Raw genomic sequence first — 17,456 nt, 5'->3', positions numbered from 1 at the left:
CATCTGTCTCTGTCTTCTGTATAAAACACATTAATTCTAAAATGGAAAGACTGACAATGTTCTGGGATGACTCCAGTAAAAAGAAAGTAATCCAGGAATGTTTCACTTGTGTAAGTAAATATCCCTGGGGCAAGAGCGTTGTACGCGGCAGTCCCAATACTGCAACCTGTTCTAGTGCCTTCATGGAGCTTCATTGGGCCAGAAGGCCAGAACAACTTGCAGAATCATGGTCTATAACATTCCTTCCTCCTCCCATCAATCTAAGGCCTGCAAATAGAACTAACCAATTGAAAGCCTGGTGAAGTTAGTAGGAATCTGTACCAGGGCTGTCGATTAATCGCAGTTAACTCTCACGAGTAACTCAAAAAAATTAACTGCGATTAAAAAAATTAATTGTGATTAATTGCGCTGTTAAACAATAGAATACCAACTGCAATTTATAAATATTTTGGATGTTTTTCTACATTTTCAAATATAACTATTTCAATTACAACACAGAATACAAAGTGTAGAGTGTTCACTTTTATATTTTTTTATTACAAATAGTTGCACTGTAAAAATGATAAACAATGAAATAGTATTTTTCAATTCACCGCATACAAGTACTGTAGTGCAATCTCTTTATCATGAAAATGAAACTTACAACTGTCGGGTTTTTTGTTGCACTCAAAAACAAAACAATGTAAAAATTTTGAGCCTTCAAGTCCACTTGGTCCTACTTCTTGTTCAGCCAATCGCTAAGAGAAATGTTTGTTTACATTTATGGGAGATAATGCTGCCCACTTCTTAATTACAATGTCACCTGAAAGTGAGAGCAGGCATTCACATGGCACTATTGTAGCTGATGTCGCAAGATATTTATGTGCCAGATGTGCTAAAGATTCATATGCCTCTTTATACTTCGGCCATTGTTCCAGAGGACATGCTTCCATGCTGACGACGCGTGTTAAAAAAATAATGCATTAATTAAATTTGTGACTGAACTCCTTGAGGGAGAATTGTATGTCTCCTGCTCTGTTTTACCTGCATTCTGCCATATATTTCATGTTATAGCAGTCTCAGATGATGACCCAGCACATGTTCGTTTTAAGAACACTTTCACTGCAAATTTGACAGAATGCAAAGTTACCCATGTGAAATTTCTAAAGATAGCTACAGCACTCGACCCAAGATTTAAGAATCTGAAGTGCCTTCCAAAATCTGAGAGGGATGAGGTGTGGAGCATGCTTTCAGAAGTCTTAAAAGAGCAACACTCTGATGTGGAAATTACAGAACCCAAACCACCAAAAAAGAAAATCAACCTTCTGTTGATGGCATCTGACTCACGATGATGAAAATGAATATGCGCCGGTCTACACGGCTTTGGATGGTTATCAAGCAGAACCCGTCATCAGTACGGACGCATGTCCCCTGGAATGGTGGTTAAAGCATGAAGGGACATATGAATCTTTAGTGCATCTGGCGTGTAAATATCTTGCAACACTAGCTACAACAGTGCCATGGGAATACCTCTTCTCGCTTTCAGGTTACATTGTAAACAAGAAGCGGGAGGCATTATCTTCTGCACATGTAAACAAACTTGTTTGTCTGAGTGATTGGCTGACCAAGAAGTTGGACTGACTGGACTTGTAGGCGCTAAAGTTTACATTGTTTTATTTTTGAATGCAGGTTTTTTTGTACATAATTCTACATTTGTAAGTTCAACTTTCATGATAAAGAGATTGCACTACAGTACTTGTATTAGGTGAATTGAAAAACACCTAATACTATTTTTTACAGTGCAAATACTTGTAATCAAAAATAAATATAAAGTGAACACTGTACACTTTGTATTCTGTTTTGTAATTGAAATCAATATATTTGAAAATGTAGAAACCGTCCACAAATATTTAAATAAATGGTATTCTATTATTGTTTAGCAGCACGATTAATCATGATTAATTTTTTTAATCCCTTGACAGCCCTAATCTGTATGTTATAATTGGCTCTGGATAAGGCCGGTAGAGGCATGATTGAGAGGGAGATGTTACTTTTTTGGTACAAAATGAAAATGAGTAAAAAGTCTCTAGTTCGGATTGCACAGCCAGCTAAGCATATAAATACTACTTTTAGTATCTCATTCAATATTTTTCTTAAGTCAATTGTAATCATGGATTGATACATATGACTTGGTTTTTCCAAAGAATACATAGATGTAACACCTGCCATTGGATGATGATTGGGCTGAATAATGATAAAGGAAAAGTTTTAGCTGCAGTGATTGTCCTCAGGATCTGAAGTGATTTCCATTTTTCTGGTCTTCCATTTCCTACACCAACCACCACAGAAAGCAGTTTATGTAGTAGAAAAGTTGCAATTTTTTTTCTATGAGCTAAAGAAAAATTCTATGTCCATGTCCATCTTTGAGAACATAATAATAATTTATTAATTATAAAAAGAATACAAGTTCAATAGAAACAGGAATCTAGAGCCAAGCAAGTCATTTAATACTTAAATAATACTTAAACATTTTCATGTAGCAATGCACAAAGATAATGAATCCTTGATGGTCAGACACAATAATGTTCACATGATACAGTTATCCAATTAATTCAGTTAGCAAAGCTAATATGCTCAGTTATAAATTGCATAAGGTATAAGTATAAAAATATTCCTTTGAATGCATAGATAGCTACCAGCAACTGCGTAATATAATCGCTATACCAAATGAATTTAGTCAATCCAATGGCTGACCTTTTCACTGGTAAAGCATACCAGTTCATTCATAAAAACGACAGTACTTTTACAGATAAAATGGCTTCTGAATGGCAAAAGCCTAAAATAGGTCTCTTCTGTCAGTCAGTAAGAATGCAGGTCAGTAATTATATGGTGAGCAATTGTTCTACTATATAAACTTCCATCACAGTGGTTAGATCAACATCAGTAAGCTGGTATAAAAGAAACAGATTGTCCCTGGATCAGACTGCACCGCATCTCTCCTTTAACATTTATGCCATGAGAAGAGACTTATCTTGTTACAGTCTGTTCTACTGATATTATCCATTTTATAAACCCTAAGTTAATGTGTAGTGCTTAAATCCAATTAACTAAGAGTTAGGAAGTTAGGTTCTTTGGAAAAGAAAGGCACTAAGAAAAAAATCTTAATAGTGGAGAGTTCAAATCAGCAGTCAACTATGTTCTCCCTGTTATCTAGACCTTTCATCCATCTAATTCTCAGTACAGTACATATTCTATAGCTAGGTTAACAGATTAGGTCCTTTCTGCTAAAGAGGATGGTTTTGTAAATTAAAAAAAAAAAGTGAATAAACTGGATAAAAAAATCCTTAACAGATTACTCAACTTGAATGTTTTCCAATGTATTTATTCCAGGATTTCATAGCAGAGGAGCATAACACTGAATTTCAGTTAGCAGGAATGTGAAAAGGTGACCATGCAATAAGAAACATAAATAGTTGTCTTTGAAAAAGAAAAAAAATGCCTAGAAATCCCAAGATTCAAATGTCATCCCAGTTTTTAAAATGCTAAGCATTTGACTAGCTTCCTTTTTACATAATAAATTTACGGTTTCAAGGATTGATCTGTTCATGAAAGGATGAGTTGGAGGAAAATGGAACTGCAATATTTGTGCTCCTTTCTCATGTGGAAATCACATTGACTTGTCCATGGAGTGAAAAATAACTGCCATTTTAAAGCAGCAGTAGAGAAACTTCTTGATCATAAAGCAACAAAAGAGAGAGGGAGAGGACCTTTTGTTATCAAACATTTCAATACCGTGTGTTGAGAAGCAGCCATGAGATTTAAAAAACCCTAGCTATTTTGGTCAATGGTATATTTACAATTTGGGTAACAACTGTAATTTTTTATCTTCAACCTGAGAAATATTTATAAATGAGGTTTAAGAAACCACATCTAATTAGTAACTTAATACTTAAATGAGACAAATGGAGTTTTGTGCTTCTTCCACAGACTTAAATCCTTCCATTTTCCTCCTAAACAAGGGGTATGTTTGCTTGTCACCTCACGCATGTATCTCCTATTAATGACAGTGGGATGTCTGTGCACATTAAGTAATTTGGTTCAAACACTAAATGGGTTTCATGTTCTGTCCTTCAGCATAAGTGCTTCTGCTATTTTATAGCTAACAATTATTAGAACAATTTAAGCTTTTCCTTGAGAGCTTCTAACTCTACAGTGTTTGAAGTCAGGGATTACTGTTGTGTAAGGAACAGAGTGCTACATGAATAGACTCAGAATTCTACCATTGCTTTCTTTTCATAAGCACAGTTTCATATCAGAGCAAGTTAGTCTGAGATGAGCTGTAGGTTGTAACTGTGCATGACATGTCAACTTTATCTCAAAAGTAATAAAATAGAATTTTTCAGGATATTAGCCCTTATAAGTTCATTGCTTTAAAGCACAAGATACAAATATTTTGTTTTATGCTGCTTTAAACAGTTAATAAGTCAGTTTTGATGCTTTCTTGTTGTAACAAGGCCTTTCAGTCAATGTAGATGCAGCATTTCTAAACAGAAAGTTATTGTCGTTGATTATTAGAACCAGCTCCAGTTCTTGGAAATCCTGAAGTCTTGCAACATCTTTGTCCTTAAATAAATAAATTAAAAATGCAGTACGTTAGTAGCATCCACAATAAATACTGCACAGGAGTTCAGTTTTGCAGATTTAAGGAGGAAAAAACACAGATGTACGCTAGCAGGGGGCAAGTATTTACCCAGCAGTTTGACTCCATTTTGCTTATCTAGCTATAAGGCAGACACTCCTATTGCATGTTGCATTACTTTAGCATTCTATTTACTTTAGATTTCATACTTTTTTTAAAATGTAGTTATTTTAAGTGGTATGGTGTTTCCTAATTGGAGACTTCTGGCTCTTCTATTGTGTAACTCTGAGAAAATCATTTTACCGCTCTCTGCCTCTGTATTCTGATCTGTTAAATGGATGCAGAACTTGCCTCTCACAGGAGTGCTGCGAGCCTCTGGCTAGTCTACACTGGCAAAAGTTAAAGCACTGCCACATAGCTCCCAGCACTGGTGCACTGTCTACACTGGTGCTTTACAGCTCTGAAACTTGCTGCGTTCAGGGGGGTGTTTTTTCATACCCGTGAGTGAGAAAGTTGCAGCACTGTAAAATGCCAGTGTAGACAAGCCCTGAGTTAACTAACTGTATACAAATGGGCTGTGAGATCCTCAGACAAGTGCACAATATTTTAATAAGCTCAATTGACCACTTTGTGATCAGTCTGTTTGGCTTCATTGTTGTGTGATTTGGGTTTGGCCGAATCCTTCTTCAGGAAGTCTAATTCTTTTTGTTTCCAACGTGCAGTGTCAACTGTAGACTAATGTGCCAAGCAAATGTACAACAAATTAAGGTTACCAATAGATGAAGGGAAGATTTATAGTTCAAGGGAGTTCTTCAATATTATTGACAGGCAATGAAAATGATTAGTGGAATTAAAGCTTGTATTATGTGCTTTAAAGATCTATTGCATACTATCTATAAACAGCTTGGAACAGGGTCCTCTGGGACCCCTTACCCCAATAATCTTTTTTCTTCCTCCCTGACCTATCAAAAACTCTCACATTGATCCATGCTTCCACTCCAAGAGGCCCTGAAGCCAGCTTCTTCTGGAGCAAGCAGCACTCCGACCAACCCCATTCCTGACCTGGCTGACTCAAGTCAGAGTGAGTAAAAGAAGGCACTCGCAAACAGTAAGTAAGCAATCAGGCGCTGATCCCCTAAGTGGCCACACTTTGTAACTAGACAGCGTTAAGACTTAATTTTTTTGTAATCTCAGAAAACAAGTGTCCTCTAGTTTTGCTGACAAAAATCTCTAAGAATTAGCGACACTCTTACAGAGGACATTTTGAACAGACTTAGCTGGCATATTTTAGAACTACTTATTCCTTTGCAACCCAAGAAAATGAATCTTTCAAAGAGTCAGAATGTCATCTTATACTGGGTGCAGGTACGGTCCACTGAAGTCTGTTAATCTAGCACTAATCAGATTAGCTCCACCATTTGACGCCAACAACATGCTAAGGATTTGTGTGTGAAGGAAGGGTCACTCGTGAACTAGGAAAACAGATACAAAAAGTCCAAGTCTTCCATTTATTATGCAGACAAGTCCCATTCCCTTCAATGGGACATTTGCCTGTGTAAGGACTGCACAAACTGTACCTAACTCAAAACATTTTCCCTACAATTTAGTTGCTTTTTAAAAGGAATGTTTAAAATTTAATTAGATTAGTAAGGCTCACCTGAGTATCATAAACCTTTCAACCATTCATGACAGTACGTCATGGGGTATGTTATTACACTGAATTTCTGAACATAGTTAAAAGTGAAATATAAGTCACACAGTACAGAATACCAGTGCAGGAAAGCCATCAAGAAGTTAGGGGTTTAGAGCTTATTTTATTAAATAGGAAACACGGTGGCAGACCAAAGCACTCTCATTTAATAAGATGTTCCACTGTACAATTTACAGAGAGGAGCTTATTTCCAAAAAAAAAATAAAAAAAAAAAAATTCCAGTATAAATAAAGGTTTAAAGAGTTGCTGAGGATTTATTTAGCCACACAGCTCTCAGTGCCTCACAAGCACTGTATAGCTAAAATCAGTGCAGGTCTTTCAAAGCGCTGAAGTAAGGTAATGTGAATAAAACAAGGCAATTCAGCTATAGCTGATGATCTGACTTTAACCTCCCAATATGAAAGAATACTGTTCAACACAATATTTGTAATATAGTGTTATCAGTGAGTGCATGGGTTGATCATGGATCAATCCCAAACTGAGAAATATGCTGATGGGGACCGTTAACTGTAGGACCCAGGATCTGTGAGATTTTGCAGTCAAAACAACCCTCTAGTTTAGGAAACATGAATTGAAGATTGGAAGACAAGAGGGAAAATTAGGTAATTCTGTAAAGTTGAATATCTTGCATTTAGGGTCTCATCTGAGGATCTCCAAGCGCTTTACAAACACCACACCCCTCTGAATTACCTAACTACTACAATCCCCCTCTTATCTTGATGCACATAAAAGTTCATTGACTTGCTCAAGGAGTCAGAGTGGGAACCAGAATGCAGATATGATTTCCACTCTTCTGCTCTGTCCCCTAGACCTAACTTGTGGATGGAGGGAAAGGAGGAAGAAAGGTGTATAAAATACAAAGACTGCTCCTTAATGTCTTTTTACATGATGTTAAACAGTAAAGTAACTGACAGTACAGTTATAGCCAAGTGCCTCCCTTGTCCCAGCCCCTTGGATAGTCTCTTATCCTCCATCCAACCTCTGCATCTTTCTTCAGTGCTGCAGGCCCAAACTATGCCACAGCTATGCACGATTGGCTGATGCGACCATCAGATGCCCTCCTACCAGTCTTGTATGCATCTGACTGAGAAGTTTTATCCCTTTTCTATGGATCCTGAAACATTCAATAATAGCCCACTTATTCCATGATCAGGGGATTGTAAGAAAGCTCATTACTGGTTATGGATCTACTATATTTCTCTAAGACAACAAACATCATTAAAAACACGACGTTTGCCACTTTGCAACGATAGCAGTACGCCAAATCTCATATTCAAAGATGTAAGGAATATTGCAGGTTGCTTGAGGGATGAATGATGCATTTTTAATGATACCCACAACAGCAATAAAAATAACTTTTGCTTAAAGTTGAAGGTTCTTACCTTTCTTAATACCGTATTTGGTAATTTTCTGATCTTCTCTACATGTTCTGGATTAACACCCAGTTCACTGCAACTCACTCTGAGCAGTTCCTTATAGGTTAGTTCTTGTCTGTCCAGTTCAATTTCAATGAAGTCATTCTCTCTAAGAGAAAGGTTCTGAATTCTCACCTTAAGCACCAGTTCTAGTAAAATATATACGTACAGATATTAATACCTATTACATATAAGTATGCATGATCATCCAAATAAGAACTGGAAAAAAATAAATGTGACTTCATTCCATCAGTAATACTAATAAATCTCAAAATGTTATCCTAAAATCATTTCATTCATTATTTTTGATTTAGTTTTATTTAATGTGAATGTAGGTGAAAAGAGCTGGATTCTGAGCTCTGGAGACTGAAATCCTATTCAGGACAAGAACAGCACAGGCAGTGGCCATGTAAGCTTCCACATAACCCATCAACTTCCCACAGCCTTAGTCTGAAAGGACAACGGCTAGAGGTGAGGATGTAGCTCAGTCTCCATGTTTCTCGTTCCTTCACAGAGAAGCTACAGCAAAAGTGCCACTTGTAGCTGTTTCTGTGGAGTCCCATTAGGAACTTATCTGCGATAGTCACATTTATTTTATATAGGCCAATATACACCCATAGTAATAATCAAATACGGACAATATTACTTATAATCTAATTGAGTTACTACTGCTCTGAACAATGTGGAGTCCGGTGTCACCTTAAAGACTAACAAAATGTATTTGGGCATAAGCTTTCGTGGGTAAAAAACCCACTTCCTACTGCTCTGAACTGGATTTCAGCTAGCAACATTTTTATCTTCTATTACCAATTTTCTGAGCAATCCAATACTGCATAACTCAGTGCTCTGTTATTGGTGATCGCACATTAAAATTCATATGGATCTTCTCACAGCTCCCATTCAAAGAGAAGTCTGGACCTTTTAACTGCAATTCCAGAACTGGCTACACTGAACTGATGGGGTGGTTTTACTAAATATATATAATATAATTACCCCAAGGAATGATAAATAATACTTCCTCTCTGTACATTAAGTGGTCAGCTCCCCGTACAGGTTGAGATACCAAAGCTTTTCCCTCAAATTAATTGGACATAGGCCTGTGTTTTGTATTTGAGTCTAGAGTTCTGTACCACAGTTATGGTGTTAGACTACCCTCGCATCTGTATGTTTTTACAAAACCTTAGATGAGTAAGAAATGTTTTCATTGATATTTGTATTAAAAATTCCAGTGGATACAATTTTTTTAAACATGCCCTAAAATGTCTGTGACACAAACAAGGAATCATGCATAAGAACATGAAAGTGAAAGACTAGAGAAGCACTATAGACATGAATAACATTGACTAGCATGCATCCGATGAAGTGGGGTTTAGCCCACAAAAGCTTATATTCAAATAAATTTGTTAAAAGCAACAGAGGGTCCTGTGGCACCTTTAAGACTAACAGAAGTATTGGGAGCATAAGCTTTCGTGGGTAAGAACCTCACTTCTTCAGATGCAAGTATCCTCTGTTGCTTTTTACAGATTCAGACTAACACGGCTACCCCTCTGATACATAAATTTGTTAGTCTCTAAGGTGCCACAAGTACTCCTCGTTCTTTTTGCTGATACAGACTAACACGGCTACCACTCTGAAACCACTGACTAGTCTATTTTCATTCTCCAACACGACAGCATCCAGGAAGAACAGAGCAAAAAAATAATAGGAGCATTAATTTTTAAAATTTGTAATAATAATTTAATGTTACCTTGCATATTAAATGGGAAAGTTCCAGGGAAGAAAAATGGCTGAAATGTTGGCATAGGCCCCAGACATGAGCCATTCTGTTGCTGAGATACAGGCTGTTTTGATGCAGCTGGAGAAGGGAAACTTCTGCTCTGAGGCACAGATGCCTGGTGAATGGGACCATTCTGGACTACAGGCTTCGGGCATTCTGGCATGGTACAGGCTCCGGGTGATGTCAACATATCTTCATTATCAGCCACTGCAGAAGCAACATTTTCATGTTGTGATGTTGCAGAAGTGCATGCTTTGACTCGAGGTAATGAAATGGGATAATCTACAGCTTGCAATTCTAAGGATACGGGGAAGCTTCCATTCAGCGAGCCTGTGGAAGGGTCTGGAATGCTGTTACTCAGTGTGTTATAAACATAAGGGAAAGGTGGATTAGCCAAATAATTCGGGACAATTGGCAAGTCTGAGTCTTGCTTCAAATCTGCAAGTTCATCCTCTTCCACTATAGAGGAAAGAAAAAGAAGTCCAGTGAATAAAGTTAGTTATGACTAGTTAAGGAGAACTAAAATTGTCCTAGTACATTGTGGTTTTTAGACTCAGACTGTTTACACACACCCACACAGAGGATACAAGACCAAAGAAAGAGCTCTAAAGCTCTACGTATAGTTCACATAACTGTGCTAAGGGGTTCCATAAAAACAAAGCTTATGTGACTAGGATATTCCACAAACACCTCTACTTTCCCCCAAACACTTGGACTGATATAGAATCTGCCATCTTTTAAGAAAAATGTCCTGTGGCCAATATTTTGTGCCATATTATCAGCTGGCATAACTTCATTGTCTTCATAATGGGCATAAACCAGAGGAATAAATGGAGGGCAGTAGATTTTGAGGTTTGCTGTGAATACCAAGAGAGTGTGTGGAGGGGGAGTATACAGTATCTTTAGAACTGAAAGAACTACTGACTCAACTGTAGATAGATATTAACAAAGGCAGAAATCAAACAGAAAGGGGTGCAAAAGGTAGGAGAAACTCAAAGATTCTGAATAGGCTTCAAACTAATTCTCATCTTTAGTAGCAACATTGCTACTTTGATAGTTACAAGCACAATATACTAATGGATCCCTTAGGGTTGCTACTCTACCACTATACTTTTATGGAATAAGATACAATCTTCAATTGAGATCAATGCAGTTAACCCCTTAAATAAGCTTCCTGATATTTTATGGAATTATCAGTCATATACTCTAAAGGCTTTATATATATTAGTAAGATTTCCCTCTCCTTATTTCCATTTGAAAATATGTATCAAGCCGCAAATTTTGTAGTAAACAAATTCTGTGACATTTTCATTTGTCGAAATTAAGCTTTTTTCCCTTCCACATACAAAAAAAAAAGTCACCATAAAAGCCCCGCTGAACCAACATTCCTGAAGTTGTGGTTTCTTTCTCAGTAAAGACTCTGAAGGCCAAATGGGAATTACTGCCACAGAATTGTAAGCTTTTAAATACAGATTCAGCACCCACCCAAAAGCACAACAGAGCAGGACCATAATTATTAAAATAGATCATTACTGGAGTCTTCAAAGTTTTGATATTAACTAATCAACTTACCTCCCAATGTTTTCCTAATCTCTCTCTTTGAGGTTAACTGGGCTGGCGTTTCTCCTTTACTTGTGAGAATCTCCTTATCAGCACCAGACTCTATCAGATAAGACACCACTTGAGCATGGTTCCGTTTGCATGCCCAGTGCAAACAAGTCCTGCACAAGGAAAATGTTGGTGCTATATGAAATAACCATGCTACAGGAGATGAATTTTATTCCTACCCGCTGTGCATAAAAAAGTCAGGGCCTAGCTTTCCCAAAAAAGAACAACATTCATTTAGCACATATACTAAAATTGGAATGATACAGAGAAGATTAGCATTACCAAGCTGAGATATATTCCTTGAAAATTTCTTGTAGTCTGCAGTGACACCTGCTGTTAGTCTTTCCCTGCAGTAATGCTTTTACCACCACCGTTACTATTTTTGACAACAGCAGATGGTTTCTGTTTAAAGTTTAACTAAATCTCTCACCTTTTAGCTTTTAAAAGCTAAAAAACTAATTTCAAGAATATAAATCACTGTCACCTTCCGCATCTTTTTACATTTGTTTTTCCAAAGAAGATGACCGAATATATTATAAGCTTAACAGTAGATCCTTATTTCAAGTGATAATTTAAATTCATAGAAATTTTTAATTTTGTTAATCAAAATAAACAAGAATTTTTTTCTGTTCACCACACCAACCAAAATGAAACAGACTAGTTCCTGAGCAAAGATCTTCAGAGAACCAAACTAATTTCAATTTGATTAAATCTCAAAACAGAGTTGACGAGAATAATTTTTATGTTCTGAAATAACTCCTCACCAGGACATTTTGAGGTACCTTACAACCAAAAGAAGAATTGAGCTTTCGTATTACACTGGTTTTCACCAAATTATCACACTGACATAAACACTGGTAAATTGCCAATAAATAACTTTGCAGAACCCTAACTTTTTTAGTGGATCAATTTCAACACTTTTCCCTATCTCAACTTTCATATAAACTGTAGTCCTAGTGGCTTTACAAAGATAGTGAATAAGACAATTGGAGTCAGATCCTGATCCTGCAGTCCTTACCCAGGCAAAACCCCTAGTAAGGAATATAGGATGTGTCAAGATAACGACCGCAAGAAAGAAATTCTCAGATACTGGCAAGGGAGAAAAAAATATATTCCAAAAAACGTACCCCTACTTCATACAGACAGAGATTTTGGTGAAGGAAAGAATTCACTCACAAAGAAGGTCTGTAGTTTTGGTTTAGGCAAAAGGCACATTTCCCCAGATGGTGGTGGTTCTTTAGAGGAATCCCCAGAGTTGATCCCCTGAAGAAATGTAGGGGCGGGTCAGTCTCCCTGGTGTTTATAAGAGTTTACAATGTGTCTGCATGTTATAATATGCAAAAACTGTATGGCCATCCCATTTTCCCCACAAAGCACTACCTCACAGCTTAAGAGCAGTACCCTAGTTTCAATGATTTTCTAGTGCTGTTTCTCCACCACCCTTCCCAATGCTGTTCTTTAAACTGCATGAAAACCCTTAATCCTTTTCCAGACTAATAGAAAGGAGAGGAAAGGATGTTTAGAGTTACATACAAGCAGAGTGAGAAAGAAGTGGTGTAAAGTCTCTTAGAAAACTTGTGTGATAAAAAGATTCACTTCAGTCCAAAGACCTGCTCCAGGAAGCATTTGTTTGTTAAGGAAAAGGTGTGGTCACACCTGTCTAACTTTAAACTTTAGAATACGTTGTGTTCTGCCCAACAGCACCACCTATGACACATCAAGAGTTTTTGCAGTTGTTGATTTTTTTTGTTTGGTTGGTTGGTTTTGTTTACTCCTGAAGAAGGGGCTGATGGGAGGAAATAGTATGGTAGTTATAAAGCCTCATGCATGCATGTGAGAATCAGACTAATTAAAGCAAGAGAAAGCAAAGTACACACAGAATCTTGCTTGTTTTATATGCCAGTATGATTAAGACTGTCCGGCAAGAAACAAAGGGCCTAATTATGCAAATTTTTATCACTGGGTTTAGTATTTCTTTGTGGAAGAAGCCCCACAGAATACAAAGCAATAAGATTATTAACTGTAGTAAGTGCTGTTGTGTAGAATTGGGGCCCGGATTAAAAAACCCACTGCGATAATAATAAAGGGTGTGTGTGTGTGTGTGTGTGTGTGTGTGTGTGTCACAGTAGTGCCTAGTGTCCCCAGATGACACTGGGGCCCGACTGTGCTAGACAATATACATACACATAATAGGAGACAAAAGGTCTCTCCCTCAAAAGGTTTACAATCTAAACAGAAAAGACAAACAAAGGATGGGAAGAGAAATGGAAACCCAGAGGGGTGAAATGAGTTGCGCAAGGTCACAAGCAGTCGTAGTGCCAGGAACAAAACCTTGATTTCTTGTCTCCCAGCCCATTGCCTATCCATTAGCCCACACTACCTCTCTTGATGAGTGTTTATCAATTATCATTTGTCATTCAGATGTGCTTTGTGATGTTTCTTTTTAGGAGAAATAACAGCTGTTAAAACAAACATGTTTTTTTTTTTAATTATATCAAAAATTAGTCCCTATCAAAGGTTATATAGAAGCAAGTTAGGGCCTGTCTTAATTATCATTTGGTTATCTTTGGTGTATATTTTATAAAACCACACAATATTCTGAAGTTTTTGTTCCTGAGGCGGTTCATCTATTTTAAATATTTTTTAAATTCAAAATTGTGTTAAAGACAGTTGCTAGTACTATACTTATCACTTGCCAATTTTAGTAATTTTCTACTAGTTTCCCATTTTTCAAACATTTTCTATCCTACTGCTGTTTCAAAGTCCCAGAAAAACAACAGTCAAAGATGACTAAACATAAAGTGATGTCAAATGCACAATGTAAACTGAAAATGAAATAGAGAATTTCCCCCCTTTAATCTCTTTTATTTGTAGTAATTTTAGGAGCTACTTGTAACAGCCGTAGATAAATGAACAAATTTCAGACAGAAAAGTGATTAAATTGATGGATAACTCACTTAGAAATGGAACTCCTGTACAGAAATTAGTTCCTGTACAAAAATTCCAAGAGTGAAAATCAAAATGTTACAGTGTTGTTTGCAATAGGAATACGTCTGCATCTGAAATGTTAAGAGACAGATTTTCAAAAATGCTCACCATCCACAACTGGGACAAGATTTTCAAAGGAGCTCAGCTCCCTTTTAGAGATCTAGAAAGAAGCAGTCATGTTTTCAAAGGCAGAGTTTTGGGAATCTGGACCTTTAATTTTAATCACTCCATCCATGCTGCATTGAACAGCTGCTGCTTTCTATAAAGGTGTCTGAGTTAGGGTTGTGAAATACCTGGCATTTTTAAAAAAAACAAATAATCAAAAAGCCCAATGGATAAGCCAGAAAGAGGAGGTTGCACAACAAGTGTCTGTGAATCAGCTCCCTTGTATCTACATTATTAATTATTATTACTATTATTTGTATTACCATAGCACCAATGTTAAGCATATGTTGTTAGATGTATGCCTCAATATATATATTTAATGTAAAGAATCATAAAAGTTACATAGATATGTATATTACAATGCAAGGACCATCATTTTAAAATTTCCTGATTTTGTGTGCTTATCTTCATATCCATAATGTGTTAATATACTATTGTTTGGGGGGTTGCACTAAATGGGGTTGCACAAGATGGAAAAACATAAGAGCAGCACAGACAAGAGTTTTCAAGATAGTTGATAAGACTAAGATATGTCCCCCACCATAACTTCCTTCTTTTCATAAGAATTTAACTGCAAATCATCTGCTTTCAGCTGGAGACAATGCCATAAGATACGATAGTTAAGATACGACTAGTGTAGTCCATGACTGGACTATGCATTTGAGGTAAAAGCCACTATTTTTAAGTGTGCTGAAATAATTGTTATAACTCAACAGAAAGAACTCCTATATTATTTACAACAAAAATCCCATGGCATCTGAGAAGAGGTCTGTGAAGCCCTGGCAGTTTTGTTTCTTTGGACTTGGTGCAAAATCTTTGAATTCAATCCCCCTGCATGTCACTTGGAGTTCAGAAGTAAAATTCTGCCAAGTCACCAGGCCTTGTGGGTTTGGGCCAAAAAATAGATACAATCTAAAAGCTTCAGGTACTAAGGAGATGTTTGATGTAAATGCTTAGATTCACACAGTTTCCACTTTAAATCATGAGCCTGTATTGAGAACTGCACAAATACACTCTAATGCCATGTTGAGCCCCAATGACAAGATCTGAACTCTGCACGAGTGCACGGATACAGCCACATGGTTCTCAGTGCACAATTGCAACCACTATTTGCTCCAATTGTATGTAAACCTCAGCAACTCTGGCCTAATTTAGGGTTTAATTCTGACCATTTCACGAGGATTTAATGTAGTCTAATACAGAGAAGTACTGCACACCCACAAATCCCATTTATGTCAAAAGCAGCTGCAAGTATTCAGCACTTCTCAGAATCAGACCTATACACAAGACCCATTCCAGAGATGCAGCTTCTGCACACAGACTCAAAGAATATGGAAGACACAATTATAGCCAAAGTACAGAACAAGAAGCAATTTTTAAAAAATGTATTTTATGCCAGGTTTTGGTTTGTTGTCTTAATGCCAGTTTTTTGAACAAACTGATTTGATAATGAGCAGCAGTTTATTATGCATATGGAAATAATGAGAAAGTGAAATGGGAGAAAAATCACTAACTAATTCTACTCTTTAAGAAAAAAAGAAAGCAAATCATATAAGGCCTGATTTTCACAAGTGCTGAACAGCCACAGCTCCCACTGACTGTAACAGCTGTTGTGGGAACTTGGCACTTCTGAAAATCAGGCCCTTAGTTTTTAAAATTCCAGTTTATTGTCCTTTCTATTTCATACTTTCTATTTTCACTTATGTAGGCATAGCACATAATTCACATAAAGATATAAACCGAATCTAATCCAGGTAAAACAATCTTCAAGAATGCCTGAATTGTTAAAATCATGTTTAAAAGAGTTTTAAAAAACATTTTTTATGATTGGTGTGGGTATGGTTCATTATAGAAGAGTTTCAGGATTTAGGGTTGTCAAGTGGTATTTGAATGAGATGTCAAAACAAAAAAAAATCTGTGAGATTTTACGTATCTCACTGAAACACACTGCAAGATCTTTTCTCATAACAGGAAGTTATTTTAAAAGTTGCCTTAAAAGTAACTCAAAATAAGCCTCTCTAAAAATGAGCGAGCTTGGCAGGTCTGAGGTTTACCTTCCGAATGTTATTTTACTGTGCTGTGTTTGTGCAGCCAGCTTTCCTAATCCCATGAGTATAAGTAATAGAATAGAAGGTGGCAACACATTGAACTGATAGAAAATCAGAGACCAAGAATCAAAACTTTTGAAACAAAATAATGTAAGCCCAGAACGGCAATTATCAACAATACCATTACTTCCTCCTTTTAGAATAATTTTAAAGCATCTCTAGTGAGGGAGGATTAGGCAATGGGTTTAGATAGGACATTTAAATTACACTCAGAATTCAAATTGTCAACACTGGATAGCCTTGCATTAATATATTTCATATGCAAGACATATATAACGTCCACTATACCATTAGCAGACTAAGAATAAAAGGCTCTTAAAATGTTCTTTACGGTATCTGAAATTGTCAGTTTTATTAACCTTTAAAAAAACACTTCATTCATTCCGGTTAAAGGCTTACCAGCCGTTGATTTCATTTTGAGAGTTGACATTCACTCCGAATTCCACCAGTCTTTGGACCTCCCCAATATCTCCCAAAGCAGCTGCTTCTCTCAGTCTCTCCTGGAGTTCTTTCTCCTCTATAGAAGTTGTCATCTTTCTAAGGTCACTTTACTGTTAAGTAGCTGCCAAATGAAGGTGATTTAACATTTTATAAAGCTAACATACTGAGCAGCAAAGATCTAATTAACCCTGCATAATAAGAGATGTCTCTTCTTCTTTTAATTTTAAATTCATATATTGATTCTTTCTGTCTGTTACATTTAAATCAGATAGAGTCACACATTTCTGAAGAATATTAAAGACAACTGCATAGTACAGTATCTCTAGAGTGTTGCTGTTTCCTAAACTCTTCTCAGGGGGACTCTATTATCTGTGACAACTCTCTGACCTAGATTTTTAGTTCCTACCAACAGCCCTGCATGCAATTCCTGGCTGTAGCTGTCCTATTTGCTGTATGATTCATCAGATATATTCAGGTTCCTACTTGATTATTTTTATTCAACTAAAATAAAGTATTGCTTAATATACAAAGAATTTGGAATGTAGAATATCTTCTACCACAACATCATGTATTCCTACCGCCCCAGAACTGCAAGTTGTTCTGCCTAGGTAGCTCCGCACCTATG

At 36.7% G+C, this 17,456-nt stretch overlaps 1 protein-coding gene across 3 annotated transcripts; it reads right to left on the bottom strand.

The window, feature by feature from the left end:
- Positions 1-2,395: 2,395 nt before the first annotated feature.
- ANKRD40 (ankyrin repeat domain 40) lies at positions 2,396-17,165 on the bottom strand. 3 transcript variants are annotated; one of them, XM_054047168.1, is made up of 5 exons: positions 16,790-17,165; positions 11,094-11,242; positions 9,492-9,980; positions 7,712-7,893; positions 2,396-4,602 (listed from the first exon to the last, which is right to left on the bottom strand). In XM_054047168.1, the coding sequence occupies exons 1-5, from the start codon at positions 16,921-16,923 to the stop codon at positions 4,456-4,458; spliced, it is 1,101 nt and encodes a 366-aa protein (XP_053903143.1). In that variant the 5' UTR covers positions 16,924-17,165; the 3' UTR covers positions 2,396-4,455. The 3 variants fall into 3 exon arrangements, with proteins under 3 accessions (XP_053903143.1, XP_053903144.1, XP_053903145.1); XM_054047169.1 differs by having other exon boundaries at positions 9,492-9,728; XM_054047170.1 differs by lacking the exon at positions 11,094-11,242 and having other exon boundaries at positions 16,790-16,879.
- Between the last annotated feature and the right edge of the window lie 291 nt (positions 17,166-17,456).

Source organism: Malaclemys terrapin, chromosome 13 (assembly GCF_027887155.1).
Source record: "Malaclemys terrapin pileata isolate rMalTer1 chromosome 13, rMalTer1.hap1, whole genome shotgun sequence".
Classification (NCBI taxonomy): Eukaryota; Metazoa; Chordata; order Testudines; family Emydidae; genus Malaclemys; species Malaclemys terrapin.
Note: the sequence above shows the minus strand (reverse complement) of the source record. Positions and strands in the feature narration are given on the sequence as shown.